This window comes from Entelurus aequoreus, linkage group LG13, assembly GCF_033978785.1.
Source record: "Entelurus aequoreus isolate RoL-2023_Sb linkage group LG13, RoL_Eaeq_v1.1, whole genome shotgun sequence".
NCBI classification, from domain to species: domain Eukaryota; kingdom Metazoa; phylum Chordata; class Actinopteri; order Syngnathiformes; family Syngnathidae; genus Entelurus; species Entelurus aequoreus.
In genome coordinates, this window is record NC_084743.1 from 3,711,611 (window position 1) to 3,726,168 (window position 14,558).

The following is a 14,558-nucleotide window of genomic DNA, read 5'->3' on the forward strand; positions in this document are numbered from 1 at the left end:
ATATATACATACACATGTATACATATATACACATACATGTGTACATATATACATACATGTGTACATATATACACATACATGTATACATATATACACATTCATGTATACATATATACACACACATGTATACACATATACACACACATGTATACACATACATGTATACATATATACACACACATGTATATATATATACACACACATGTATACATATACACACACATATACATATATACATACAGTATATACATACATGTACACACATATACAAACATGTACACATATTACACACATGTATACATATATACACACACATGTATACACATATACACACACATGTATACATGTATACACGTATACACACACATGTATACATATATACACATACATGTACACATATATACACATACATGTATACATGTATATATATATATACATACATGTATACATATATACACATACATGTATGCATATGAACATACATATATACATACATGTACACATATATTTATATTTATATTAAATATATTTGTGTAATTTTGTTTTTGTCTTGTTAAAATGCTCCTGTTTTAGGTGAGGGAAAATCCAAACTAGTCCCTCACCCATCACACGGAAATAAGGAATGTTTTTTACAATGGAAACACAACAAAAATAATTCAGAATAGAGTAATATTTGTGTAAATGTGAAATATTCTCATCCACATCTTATCTTATAACTGATACTAGTTATTGTTTGTTTTCTTGATTCAATAAAAACTGTAAAAAAAAAAGAAAGAAAGAAAGAAACTACAATAATGAGCGAGTCCTTTGAACGTCTCCTCAAGATTTGGCTACTTCCCAGGGAGACATTTGATTGGTCAGACAGTGGCGGTGCGTTCGAGTGCAGCTGGGACAACTTCCATTAGCAAACGACGTCCCAGAGGGACTGAGTCAAGTGTCCAAATGGCAGGAATGAAATCAACACCCACCGTCTTGAGGTCAGTCTTGAAGTGTTTGAGGGAGTAGCCCCGGGAGATCTTTGGGGTGACCAGGGAGTAAGCGTGCATGTGTGACACCAGGAAGGTGGCGGTGTGTCGCCCGACTCCACTCCGGCCCGCCAGGAGCAGAGAGCCGCCCGGCCGGCTGAGGACTCGATCCAGCCTGGACACAAAGTCACACACTTCCCAGAACAGGAGGAGGTCCAGCTCTCTGTTATCACGACTGTACAGCACCAGGCCCTGGAGACACACACACACACACACACACACACACACACACACACACACACACACACACACACACACACACACACACACACACACACACACACACACACACACACACACACACACACACACAGGTGTGATGGGGGTCCAAACTCTCTTCTTGTCCAACACAAAGAACAAAACACACCCCCAGAGATGCAGCCGTCAGGACAAGTTTCGTCATTTCTCACAAAATCGCCAGAAAAAGTAAAGCGTTTTCTGACGGAGAGTTTATTAAGGAGTGCTTATTGGACTCTGTTGTGCTGATATGCCCGGAGAAGAGGGGCGCATTTGAGAACGTGTCACTCTCCTGACGCACTGTAACGGGTTGAGACCATCGCTGGAAACTTGGAGCTTCAGCTGAAGAACCGAACGGCCGACTTTGACTGTTTTTCGCTGGCTTTGGATGAGAGCTGCGATGTACGTGACACCACCCAGCTGCTCATCTTCTTACGTGGGATAACTGCCGACTTTCAAATCACGGAGGAGCTGGCAGCCATGCAGTCAATTAAAAGGGACAACCACAGGTAATGACTTGTTCACATATAGGTAAATGCGTGTTTGGACATGTTAGGACTGAAATGGGACCAGCTGGCAGGTGTGACAACAGATGGTTGTCCAAATCTGACGGGGAAAAATGTTGGACTTTTAAAGAGGATGCAGGAGAAAGTGACAGAAATGGACATTTTTGCATTGTATTATACATCAGGAAGTGTTGTGTAAGACAGTGTTCAAAATAAAACCATCAAAAGCAATCTGCTTTTGTATAAATTTAAGTTAGGTGAAATGAAATTATTATTATTAATTATTATTATTATTTATCGAATGGTATAACAAAAATAATAGAGCAAAATGTAATTGAAATATTGTCGACGTGGCCCTCCAGCAGTGCTCGGGTTGCTCATGCGGCCCCCGGTAAAAAAATAATTGCCCACCCCTGGTTTAGACCATGGAACGTTGCCCTTTGAGACATGTGTGATTAAGGGCTGCATAAATAAAATGTGCAGACTTTCAAATCACGGAGGAGCTGGCAGCCATGCAGTCCATTAAAAGGGACAACCACAGGTAATGACTTGTTCACATATAGGTAAATGCGTGTTTGGACATGTTAGGACTGAAATGGGACCAGCTGGCAGGTGTGACAACAGATGGTTGTCCAAATCTGACGGGGAAAAATGTTGGACTTTTAAAGAGGATGCAGGATAAAGTGACAGAAATGCACATTTTTGCATTGTATTATACACCAGGAAGTGTTGTGTAAGACAGTGTTAAAAATAAAACCATCAAAAGCAATTTCCTTTTGTATAAAGTTAAGTTAGGTTAAATGGAATTAGTATTATTAATTATTATTATTATTTATCGAAGGGTATATCAAAAATAATATTGAGCAAAATTGAATTGAAATATTGTCGACGTGGCCCTCCAGCAGTGCTCAGTTTGCTCATGTGGCCCCCGGTAAAAAAATAATTGCCCACCCCTGGTTTAGACCATGGAACGTTGGCCTTTGAGACATGTGTGATTAAGGGCTGCATAAATAAAATTTGATTGACTAGAAAAACTAAAGATGGAAGAAAAATGAATGATGGGTTTATGGGATGTACTGTTCAGGGTGACAGGTGAGATGTTAGACTGGCGATATAAAGAAGGGTGTCCAAACTTTTTTCCACTGAGGGCCGAACACTGAAAAATCTAATCAATTTTGATATTTTTCTTTTTCAAAACCAATACATTGTAGAGATTTTATTAAACTATTAACGTCAAGTTTGGTCCCGAGAACCCAGAAGGGTCTCAGCTAGAGATGTCCGATAATATCGGCCGATAAATGCTTTAAAATGTAATATCGGAAATTATCAGTATCGTTTTTTTATTATTGGTATCATTTATTTTTTATTAAATCCACATAAAAAACACAAGATACACTTACAATTAGTGCACCAACCCAAAAAACCTCCCTCCCCCATTTACACTCATTCACACAAAAGGGTTGTTTCTTTCTGTTATTGATATTCTGCTTCCTACATTATATATCAATATATATCAATACAGTCTGCAAGGGATACAGTCCGTAAGCACACATGATTGTGTGTGCTGCTGCTCCACTAATAGTACTAACCTTTAACACTTCATTTTACTCATTTTCATTAATTACTAGTTTCTATGTAACTGTTTTTATATTGTTTTGTCTTTCTTTTTTATTCAAGAAAATGTTTTTAATTTATTCATCTTATTTTATTTTATAAATTTTTAAAAAAAGGACCTTATCTTTACCATACCTGGTTGTCCAAATTAGGCATTATAATGTGTTAATTCCACGACTGTATATATCGTATCGGTTGGTGTCGGTATCGGTTGATATCAGTATCGGTAATTAAGAGTTGGACAATATCGGAATATCTGAGATATATATATATATATATATATATATATATATATATATATATATATATAGATATATAGTCTTGTGATTTTTTCCCACACATACATACATATATACATATATACATACATACATACATACATACATACATACATATATATATATATATATATATATATATAATAATGAATAAAAATCAAAGGTGTATGTATGTATACATGTGTACACACACATATATATATATATATATATATATATATATATATATATATATATATATATATATACATATATATATATATATATACATATATATATATATATATATACATATATATACAGTATATATATATATATCCGATATTCCGATATTGTCCAACTCTTAATTACCGATACTGATATCAACCGATACCAACACCAACCAATACGATATATACAGTCGTGGAATTAACACACACATATATATATATATATATATATATATATATATATATATATATATATATATATATATATATATATATATATATATATATATATATATATATATATATATATATATATATATATAATAATGAATAAAAATCAATGGTGTATGTATGTATACATGTGTACATATATATATATGTACACATGTATACATACATACACCATTGATTTTTATTCATTATTATTTTTTGAGTAGTTTAAAAAAAACATAAAATCCCACTAAAATTATTGGTGATCCAAAAGGGTCCCACTTTAAAAGTTAAGTTAAAAATTAGTCATACATTATTTCTAGTCTGAAGCTCTACCCATCAATTATAAGTTTTTATAATTTTTTCATGTTTTTTTTTTTTTTTTTCATTGCAAACACGCAAAGTATGCAATATTTTCCCCCAAAATTATTCCAAAGTGGAATTTAGGATGTGAAGTAATTATTGCCTTGAATAGGTCAATAATTCATGACATTTGACATTTATTCAATATTATTATTTTTAGTAATGATAGTTTATTAGAAAAAAACTGTCTGTATGGCAGCTTTGTGTTATTAAAGTCAACATTGTAACTCTTTTTTGTTACATTTCACCTGTTTGTTTTTTTTCTATTTAAAAAAAAAAAAACTTCTTAGAATGTGCCACAGGCCATTTAAAAAATTAGCTGCGGGCCTCAAATGAAGCTAAGGCCGCACTTTGGAGACTCCTGATTTAAAGGTCGCCACAGTACTTAATTATTCATGGCTAATAATGAATGAGATACAACCTTGAGGGAAGATGTTCCATATAGTGGAGGGATTAGGGATGCACAAGATGGTGGATCACACACACACAGAGGAAAACATGTTATTGTACCTTCTGAATGATCTGCTTGAGGTCGGCAGAAGAAAGACGTCCCAGTTGTTTACCGTGAGGAGGGAGAGTCTGGCCTGGAGTCATCACAACCCCCTCAGAGACCCCCCATGTCACATAGAAGCCATCTGGCCATGCAAGGACAAGCAGGACACTTTATCATCACTTATACACAACAATAATCATTTATCATCACTTATACACAACAATAATCATTTATCATCACTTATACACAACAATAATCATTTATAATCACTTATACACAACAATAATCATTTATCATCACTTATACACAACAATAATAATGTATCATCACTTATACACAACAATAATCATTTATCATCACTTATACACAACAATAATCATTTATCATCACTTATACACAACAATAATCATTTATCATCACTTATACACAACAATAATAATGTATCATCACTTATACACAACAATAATCATTTATCATCACTTATACACAACAATAATCATTTATCATCACTTATACACAACAATAATAATGTATCATCACTTATACACAACAATAATCATTTATCATCACTTATACACAAACATAATAATTTATCATCACTTATACACAACAATAATAATTTATCATCACTTATACACAACAATAATCATTTATCATCACTTGTACACAACAATAATCATTTATCATCACTTATACACAACAATAATAATGTATCATCACTTATACACACACACAATAATTTATCATCACTAATACACAACAATAATCATTTATCATCACTTATACACAACAATAATAATTTATCATCACTTATACACAACAATAATCATTTATCATCACTTATACACAACAATAATAATTTATCATCACTTGTACACAACAATAATCATTTATCATCACTTATACACAACAATAATAATGTATCATCACTTATACACAAACATAATAATTTATCATCACTTATACACAACAATAATAATTTATCATCACTTATACACAACAATAATAATTTATCATCACTTATACACAACAATAATCATTTATCATCACTTGTACACAACAATAATCATTTATCATCACTTATACACAAACATAATAATTTATCATCACTTATACACAACAATAATAATTTATCATCACTTTGGGGCGGTATGGCGTAGTGGGTAGAGCAACCGTGCCAGAAACCTGAGGGTTGCAGGTTCGCTCCCCGCCTCTTACCATCCAAAATCGCTGCCGTTGTGTCCTTGGGCAGGACACTTCACCCTTGCCCCCGGTGCCGCTCACACCGGAGAATGAATGATGAATGAATGAGTTGTAAATATGAATGATGGGTTCTCACTTCTCTGTGAAGCGCTTTGAGTGTCTAGAAAAGCGCTATATAAATCTAATCCATTATTATTATTATTATTACTTATACACAACAATAATCATTTATCATCACTTGTACACAACAATAATCATTTATCATCACTTATACACAACAATAATAATGTATCATCACTTATACACACACATAATTTATCATCACTAATACACAACAATAATAATTTATCATCACTTATACACAACAATAATACTTTATCATCACTTATACACAACAATAATAATGTATCATCACTTATACACAAACATAATAATTTATCATCACTTACACACAACAATAATAATTTATCATCACTTATACACAACAATAATAATTTATCATCACTTAAAAACAAACATAATAATTTATCATCACTTATACACAACAATAATAATTTATCATCATTTACACACAACAATAATAATGTATCATCACTTATACACAACAATAATAATTTATCATCACTTATACACAACAATAATAATTTATCATCACGTATACACAAACATAATAATTTATCATCACTTACACACAACAATAATAATGTATCATCACTTATACACAACAATAATAATTTATCATCACTTATACACAACAATAATAATTTATCATCACGTATACACAAACATAATAATTTATCATCACTTACACACAACAATAATCATTTATCATCACTTATACACAAACATAATAATTTATCATCACTTATACACAACAATAATCATTTATCATCACTTATACACAAACATAATAATTTATCATCACTTATACACAACAATAATAAGGCATCATTAATTATTGTTTGAGGGTGTCCTGATCCAGTATTGATATTAGTCAAATATCAGCAGGAACACACGTACTGGATTATACTGGAGGTGCTTGCATGTAATATGTGTGATATCATGTGCGATACAAGCAGTCTTGCAGCGTGTTTACTTGTGTGTGATATCATGTGCGATACAAGCAGTCCTGCAACATGTTTACTTGTGTGTGATATCATGTGCGATACAAGCAGTCCTGCAGCATGTTTACTTGTGTGCGATATCATGTGCGACACAAGCAGTCTTGCAGCGTGTTTACTTGTGTATGGTATACTATGCGATACAATCAGTCCTGCAGCGTGTTTACTTGTGTGCGATATCATGTGTGATACAAGCAGTCCTGCAGCGTGTTTACTTGTGTGCAATGTCATGTGCGATATAAGCAGTCGGGCAGCGTGTTTCCTTGTATGTGATATCATGTGCGATACAGTCAGCCTTGCAGCGTGTTTACTTGTGTGCGATATCATGTACGATACAAGCAGTCTTGCAGCGTGTTTACTTGTGTGCGATATCATGTACGATACAAGCAGTCTTGCAGCGTGTTTACTTGTGTGCGATATCATGTACGATACAAGCAGTCTTGCAGCGTGTTTACTTGTGTATGGTATAATATGTGATACAAGCAGTCCTGCAGCGTGTTTACTTATGTGCGACATCATGTGCGATACAAGCTGTCCTGCTAAAAACTAGCGGTACAACAAAGATGAAGCTGTCAAAGTGGAGGCACATAAACAAGAGCGCCCACAGAAGAGACGGTCAAGATGGTGTGTAAAATATCATCTATGCCGCATTTTGAGCAAGGAACCACCATCACATGTTATGTAGACCACAAGGAAGTGTTTACATGGAGAAAATATCATGATATCACCCCTTTAAGTCTACGTCTGGTCTTAGAAGTCACTTACCTGTGTCCCCTTTAGGGTTGCAAAACTCCGGGAATATTCAAAGTTGGAAACTTTCCATGGGAATTAACGGGAAATGAATGGGAATAAACATTGAATGCAACATGCTACATCTTGCAGCATGATTATTAGCTAAAACAACCTGAATTAATGCAAATTCAGTAGAATTTCAACCCTGCACTGTGCATTCCTCCATCACATGCACAGATAATTGGTAAATTTCCGGAAAGTTTCCAGAAATTTACCCGAAACTTTCCACCCCTTTGTAACCCTAGTCCCCTTCTTAGCATCCTCCACTATCTAATGCAGGGGTCACCAACGCGGTGGCCGCGGGCACCAGGTAGCCCGTAAGGACCAGATGAGTAGCCCGCTGGCCTGTTCTAAAAATAGCTCAAATAGCAGCACTTACCAGTGAGCTGCCTCTATTTTTTAAATTGTATTTATTTACTAGCAAGCTGGTTTCACTTTGCTCTACATTTTTAATTCTAAGAGAGACAAAACTCAAATAGAATTTGAAAATCCAAGAAAATATTGTAAAGACTTCGTCTTCACTTGTTTAAATAAATTCATTTATTTTTTTACTTTGCTTCTTATAACTTTCAGAAAGACAATTTTAGAGAAAAAAATACAACCTTAAAAATGATTTTAGGATTTTTAAACACATATACCTTTTTACCTTTTAAATTCCTTCCTCTTCTTTACTGACAATTTAAATCAATGTTGTAGTAATTTTTTTTTTATTATTGTAAAGAATAATAAATACATTTTAATTTAATTATTCAATTTAGCTTCTGTTTTTTTCGACGAAGAATATTTGTGAAATATTTCTTCAAACTTATTATGATTAAAATTCATAAAAAATTATTCTGGCAAATCTAGAAAATTTGCAGAATCAAATTTAAATCTTATTTCAAAGTATTTTGATTTTTTTTTTTTTAATTTTTGTTCTGGAAAATCTTGAAGAAATAATGATTTGTTAGAAATATAGCTTGGTCCAATTTGTTATATATTCTAACAAAGTGCAGATTGGATGTTAACCTATTTAAAACATGTCATCAAAACTCTAAAATTAATCTTAATCAGGAAAAATTACTAATGATGTTCCATAAATTATTTTTTGAATTTTTTTCAAAAAGATTAGCTAGTTTTTCTCTTCTTTTTTTCGGTTGAATTTTGAATTTTAAAGAGTCGAAATTGAAGATAAACTATGTTTCAAAATTTAATTGTCATTTTTTTTCGTGTTTTCTCCTATTTTAAACCGTTCAATTAAGTGTAAATATCATTAATTATTAATAATAACATAGAGTTAAAGGTAAATTGAGCAAATTGGCTATTTCTGGCAATTTATTTAAGTGTGTATCAAACTGGTAGTCCTTCGCATTAATCACTACCCAAGAAGTAGCTCTTGGTTTCAAAAAGGTTGGTGACCCCTGCTCTAATGTGTAAGTATGGAATGCTAAAAGAGAGAGAGAGAGAGATCTCCTACCAGCCATGTTGCCGAGGGCGTCGGAGCCCCAGTCACCACGGATGATGGAGGAGAGCATGTTATCGAAGGCGTGGAGATCTTTGGAGGACACTAGGCGGTCTCTGAAGAGCCTCCTGGCCTCGTGCGCCACCACCTCCAGCACACTGTCGGTCACGTCTGATTGAGCTTCCGAAAGGAACGTGAGAAACCACGAGTTAGAAGAGCTGCAAATGTTGGAGGAAAAGTGGCTCGCTCACCTGCAGTGAGGTCGTATCGCAGCAGGCTGAGGACCCACTCGGTCAGGACGCACGGTGTGAAAAGGTAGTGACTGTGGTCATCCACCGTGAACTTGGCCTTCACCTGCATGAGAACACACCGCATCAGGAATGAGCCATGCAATTACAGAGCATCGTGCCTTTAAAGAAGGGCCATGTTTGCTGATACCGAGCCAATATAAATATAACGCGCCAATAACAGCATTTTTTTTTTTTAACGCGCAATTGACGACTCCTTTTTTCACCCTCGGCCCGTTCCGTAGCTATCCACATAGTCCAGTGAGCAGGTTGTGTTATGTGTGACCATATTTTGTTGACAATTTGCATTGAATTTGATTTTATTTGCACCATGACTAGGGAAGGTTGTTTGGATTTGGTCGTATAAGTGAACGCTGTGCATACCTTTAACACCGAATAATAAAAGATCGTTGACCGGATGTATAACAATCAGCCCTGCAGCGTGTTTACTTGTGAGCGATATCATATGCGACACAAGCAGCCCTGCGGCGTGTTTGCTTGTGTGCGATATCATGTGCGATACGAGCTGCCCTGCTAAAAAACTAGCGGTACAACAAAGATGACGCTGTCAAAGTGGAGGCACATAAACAAGAGCGCCCACAGAAGAGACGGTCAAGATCAATCAATCAATCAATGTTTATTTATATAGCCCTAAATCACAAGTGTCTCAAAGGGCTGTACAAGCCACAACGACATCCTCGGTACAGAGCCCACATACGGGCAAGGAAAAACTCACCCCAGTGGGACGTCGGTGAATGACTATGAGAAACCTTGGAGAGGACCGCATATGTGGGTAACCCCCCCCCCTCTAGGGGAGACCGAAAGCAACGGATGTCGAGTGGGTCTGACATAACATTGTGAAAGTCCAGTCCACAGTGGATCCAACACATCAGCGGGAGTCCAGTCCACAGCGGGGCCAACAGGAAACCATCCCGAGCGGAGACGGGTCAGCAGCGCAGAGATGTCCCCAACCGATGCACAGGCTAGTGGTCCACCCGGGGTCCCGGCTCTGGACAGCCAGCACTTCATCCATGGCCACCGGACCTATGCGACTCCCCCTCGCAAGGGACAGGGGAGAAGAGGAGAGAAGAAAAGAAACGGCAGATCAACTGGTCTAAAAAAGGGGGGGTCTATTTAAAGGCTAGATTATACAAATGAGTTTTAAGATGGGACTTAAATGCTTCTACTGAGGTAGCATCTCTAACTGTTACCGGGAGGGCATTCCAGAGTACTGGAGCCCGAATAGAAAACGCTCTATAGCCCGCAGACTTTTTTTTGGCTCTGGGAATCACTAATAAGCCGGAGTTCTTTGAACGCAGATTTCTTGTCGGGACATATGGTACAATACAATCGGCGAGATAGGCTGGAGCTAAACCGTGTAATATTTTATACGTAAGTAGTAAAACCTTAAAGTCGCATCTTAAGTGCACAGGAAGCCAGTGCAAGTGAGCCAGTATAGGCGTAATATGATCAAACTTTCTTGTTTTTGTCAAAAGCTGGTGTGTAAAATATCATCTATGCCGCATTTTGAGCAAGGAACCACCATCACGTGTTATGTAGACCACAAGGAAGTGTTTACATGGAGAGAATATCATGATATCACCCCTTTAAGTCTACGTCTGGTCTTAGGAATCACTTACCTGTGTCCCCTTTAGGGTTGCAAAACTCCGGGAATATTCAAAGTTGGAAACTTTCCATGGGTATATATGGGAATTAACGGGAATTAATGGGAAATTAATGGAAATTAACAGGAATTAATGGGAAATTAATGAAATTAATTGATGTCTTGACTCCTTTTTTCACCCTCGGCCCGTTCCGTAGCTATCCACAAGGCTCAGTGAGCAGGTTGTGTTATGTGTGACCATGTGTGTTGACATTTTGCATCGGATTTGTTTGTATTTGCACCATGACTAGGGAAGGTTGTTTGGATTTGGTCATATAAGTAAATGTTGTGCATACCTTTGACACAGAATAATAAAAGATTGTTGACCTGATATATAATTGGATATTAAGAGGATGTGAAAGTTCGAACTCCTACCTTGTTTACTTCTCTGAGGACCTCCTTAAAGTTTTGTCATCAATTAGAAATATCAAGCAGCTAAAATGCACCAAACATGGATAAGTGTGAGCATTGTTTTGCATTTTTCCCATCATGCTTTGTAATGGTCTTAAATTGGTATAATTGTTTTTGTTTTTAATGGTGCATGGACATTTTTTTTTATAATATCCACAAAGTCCAGTGAGCAGGTTGTGTTATGTGTGACCATGTGTGTTGACATTTTGCATAGATTTTTGTTTTATTTGCACCATGACTAGGGAAGGTTGTTTGGATTTGGTCATATAAGTGAATGCTGTGCATACCTTTAACACAGAATAATAGAAGACTGTTGACCTGATATATCATTAATATAATTGGATATTGAGAGGATGTGAAAGTTCGACTCCTACCTTGTTTACTTCTCTGAGGACCTCCTTAAAGTTTTGTCATCAATCAGAAATGGATGGATAAGTGTGAACAGTGTTTTGCATTTTTCCCATCATGCTTTGTAATGGTCTTACATGTGTATAATTTTATTTTTTTCATGGTGCATGGACATTTTTTTTTATAATATCCACAAAGTTCAGTGAGCAGGTTGTGTTATGTGTGACCATGTTTGTTGACATTTTGCATTGATTTTTGTTTTATTTGCACCATGACTAGGGAAGGTTGTTTGGATTTGGTCATACTGTGCATACCTTTAACACAGAATAATAAAAGATCGTTGACCTGATATATAATTAATATAATTGGATATTGATGAAGTTCGACTCCTACCTTGTTTACTTCTCTGAGGACCTCCTTAAAGTTTTGTCATCAATCAGAAATGGATGGATAAGTGTGAACAGTGTTTTGCATTTTTCCCATCATGCTTTGTAATGGTCTTACATGTGTATAATTTTATTTTCTTTATGGTGCATGGACATTTTTTTTTATAATATCAACAAAGTTCAGTTGGCCATGTTTGTTGACATTTTGCGTTGGATTTTTTTTTAAATTTTCACCATGACTAGGGAAGGTTGTTTGGATTTGGTCATATAAATAAATGCTGTGCATACCTTTAACACATAATAATAAACGATCGTTGACCTGAATTATTTGCATTACCTACTTGATGGCGACAACAAAGGCAGGCTTTTAGAATGATTCCAATCTCCCTGTGGGCAAGATTTATTATTTACTTTACTTACCACATTTTCGGATACCCCTGTTTTAGTGCCATTCCGCATGTTGTTGACAAATAAATGTGGGTACCTGTTCATAGAGCTGCACCAGAGAAGCAGCCAGCTGCTGGGTCTTCCCTGAGCTGGCCCAAGACGCTTGGCTGCCCAGACTGTGTCGCAGGATGGGCTGCAGATAGGCCGAGTAGATAGTCTGCAGCTGCTCCTGGTCTGGATAGCTGCGGGGGAGATGATGCACCCAGAGCACACAAAAGGTGAGAACATTTTTTTTAAAAAGATGGTGAAATGACAGCTGAAGTGTGTGATGATATTTACTCTATGGTGCAGATACGGACGATGGATGTGAAGCGGGACGTGAGAGAATGGCTGCCCACAGCGCCCCCTGTTGACATGGAGGCCACCACCTGAATGTTCTCCAGGCTCACCCACTCCAGATTTTCATCGTAGAACCCTTTGTACGTCAACACCTGGGGAGAGGGCAGAGGGATGAAGAAACAATTTAAAAAAAAACATTTCGATACAAATGTTAGAATAATCATGTATATACAGTATATTATCACACAACTTTATGCTTATATATTATCACACAACTTTATGCTTAAGGGCCGTTGCTTTAGTTATTATCTGTATTTTTGTATCAGTGCAAAGCCGTCTCTATCAGTGTTGTGTCCAGACTCGGCCTGCTGACTGCCAAGGCAGAACATCGGGTACTGGGACGCAGACAAAGCCGAGACGGGGCAATAGCACCAGCGTCAACACATTTGCATTTTTGTAGAATCACATATTGTGTCTAACATGGCATTATTGGCTTTATTTTAATATTTGATATGAGTACGTGTTTACATTAGTACTCCTTGGTGAGTACATGTTCACATTAGTACTACTTGGTGAGTACATTAGTACTACTTGGTGAGTACATTAGTACTACTTGGTGAGTACATTAGTACTACTTAGTGAGTACATTAGTTGTTGCGGCGATCTGCCTGGAGGTGCGGCTGAAGGTGTGTGTGTGACAGCGGCTGTGCTGCTGCATGCGTGTCACAGCAGAAGCGCTGCTCCGCGGCGCGCCTCACCAGGTGCGCTCTCCAGCAGGTGAGCGCAATCAGACTGATGAGCAGCGCAGACAGGACAAAGCAAACAAATGCACCCGTTTCATTCAGTGTGCAGGACGGAGCTGAGAGCAGCAGAGACAGAGACGATCACTAAAACCACGAAAGCACTTCACAAACGCATGGGAAAAAGGACTCAAACCAAACGGACTACCGGTGAGCTCACCTCTTTCCACTGGACTGTTTAATCATGATCCGACTGTTGGAGTTTATGCGCTGTGATTGATGGCAGAGCTCAACTTCAGAAGAATGTTTATTTAGATAATTGAACTGTTAAATAAGGTACAATTGGTGCTTATTTTGTTTCTTTTCTTTATCTTATTCACCACAAATATTTGTTTTACTTGTAGAGACAAGAAATGGGCAATTAGGGCGCTTAAAGCCTTGTAAATGTAATTTGAAGTATATTAATATAGAGAGTGGATTTTGCTTTATTAAAAGGCAAAGTAAA

At 36.4% G+C, this 14,558-nt stretch overlaps 1 protein-coding gene across 5 annotated transcripts in view; it reads right to left on the reverse strand.

Moving 5' to 3' along the window:
- dync2h1 (dynein cytoplasmic 2 heavy chain 1) overlaps window positions 1–14,558 on the reverse strand; it is a 303,505-nt gene that overhangs the window by 150,217 nt on the left and 138,730 nt on the right. For all 5 annotated transcript variants that reach the window (XM_062067256.1, XM_062067259.1, XM_062067258.1 and 2 more), the window contains 6 exons: window positions 13,314–13,465; window positions 13,072–13,216; window positions 9,744–9,846; window positions 9,508–9,672; window positions 4,953–5,077; window positions 969–1,217 (listed from right to left, as the gene is read on the reverse strand). In XM_062067256.1, the coding sequence (XP_061923240.1) occupies window positions 969–1,217; window positions 4,953–5,077; window positions 9,508–9,672; window positions 9,744–9,846; window positions 13,072–13,216; window positions 13,314–13,465 (939 nt within the window). The remainder of the gene's footprint in view (window positions 1–968; window positions 1,218–4,952; window positions 5,078–9,507; window positions 9,673–9,743; window positions 9,847–13,071; window positions 13,217–13,313; window positions 13,466–14,558) is intronic.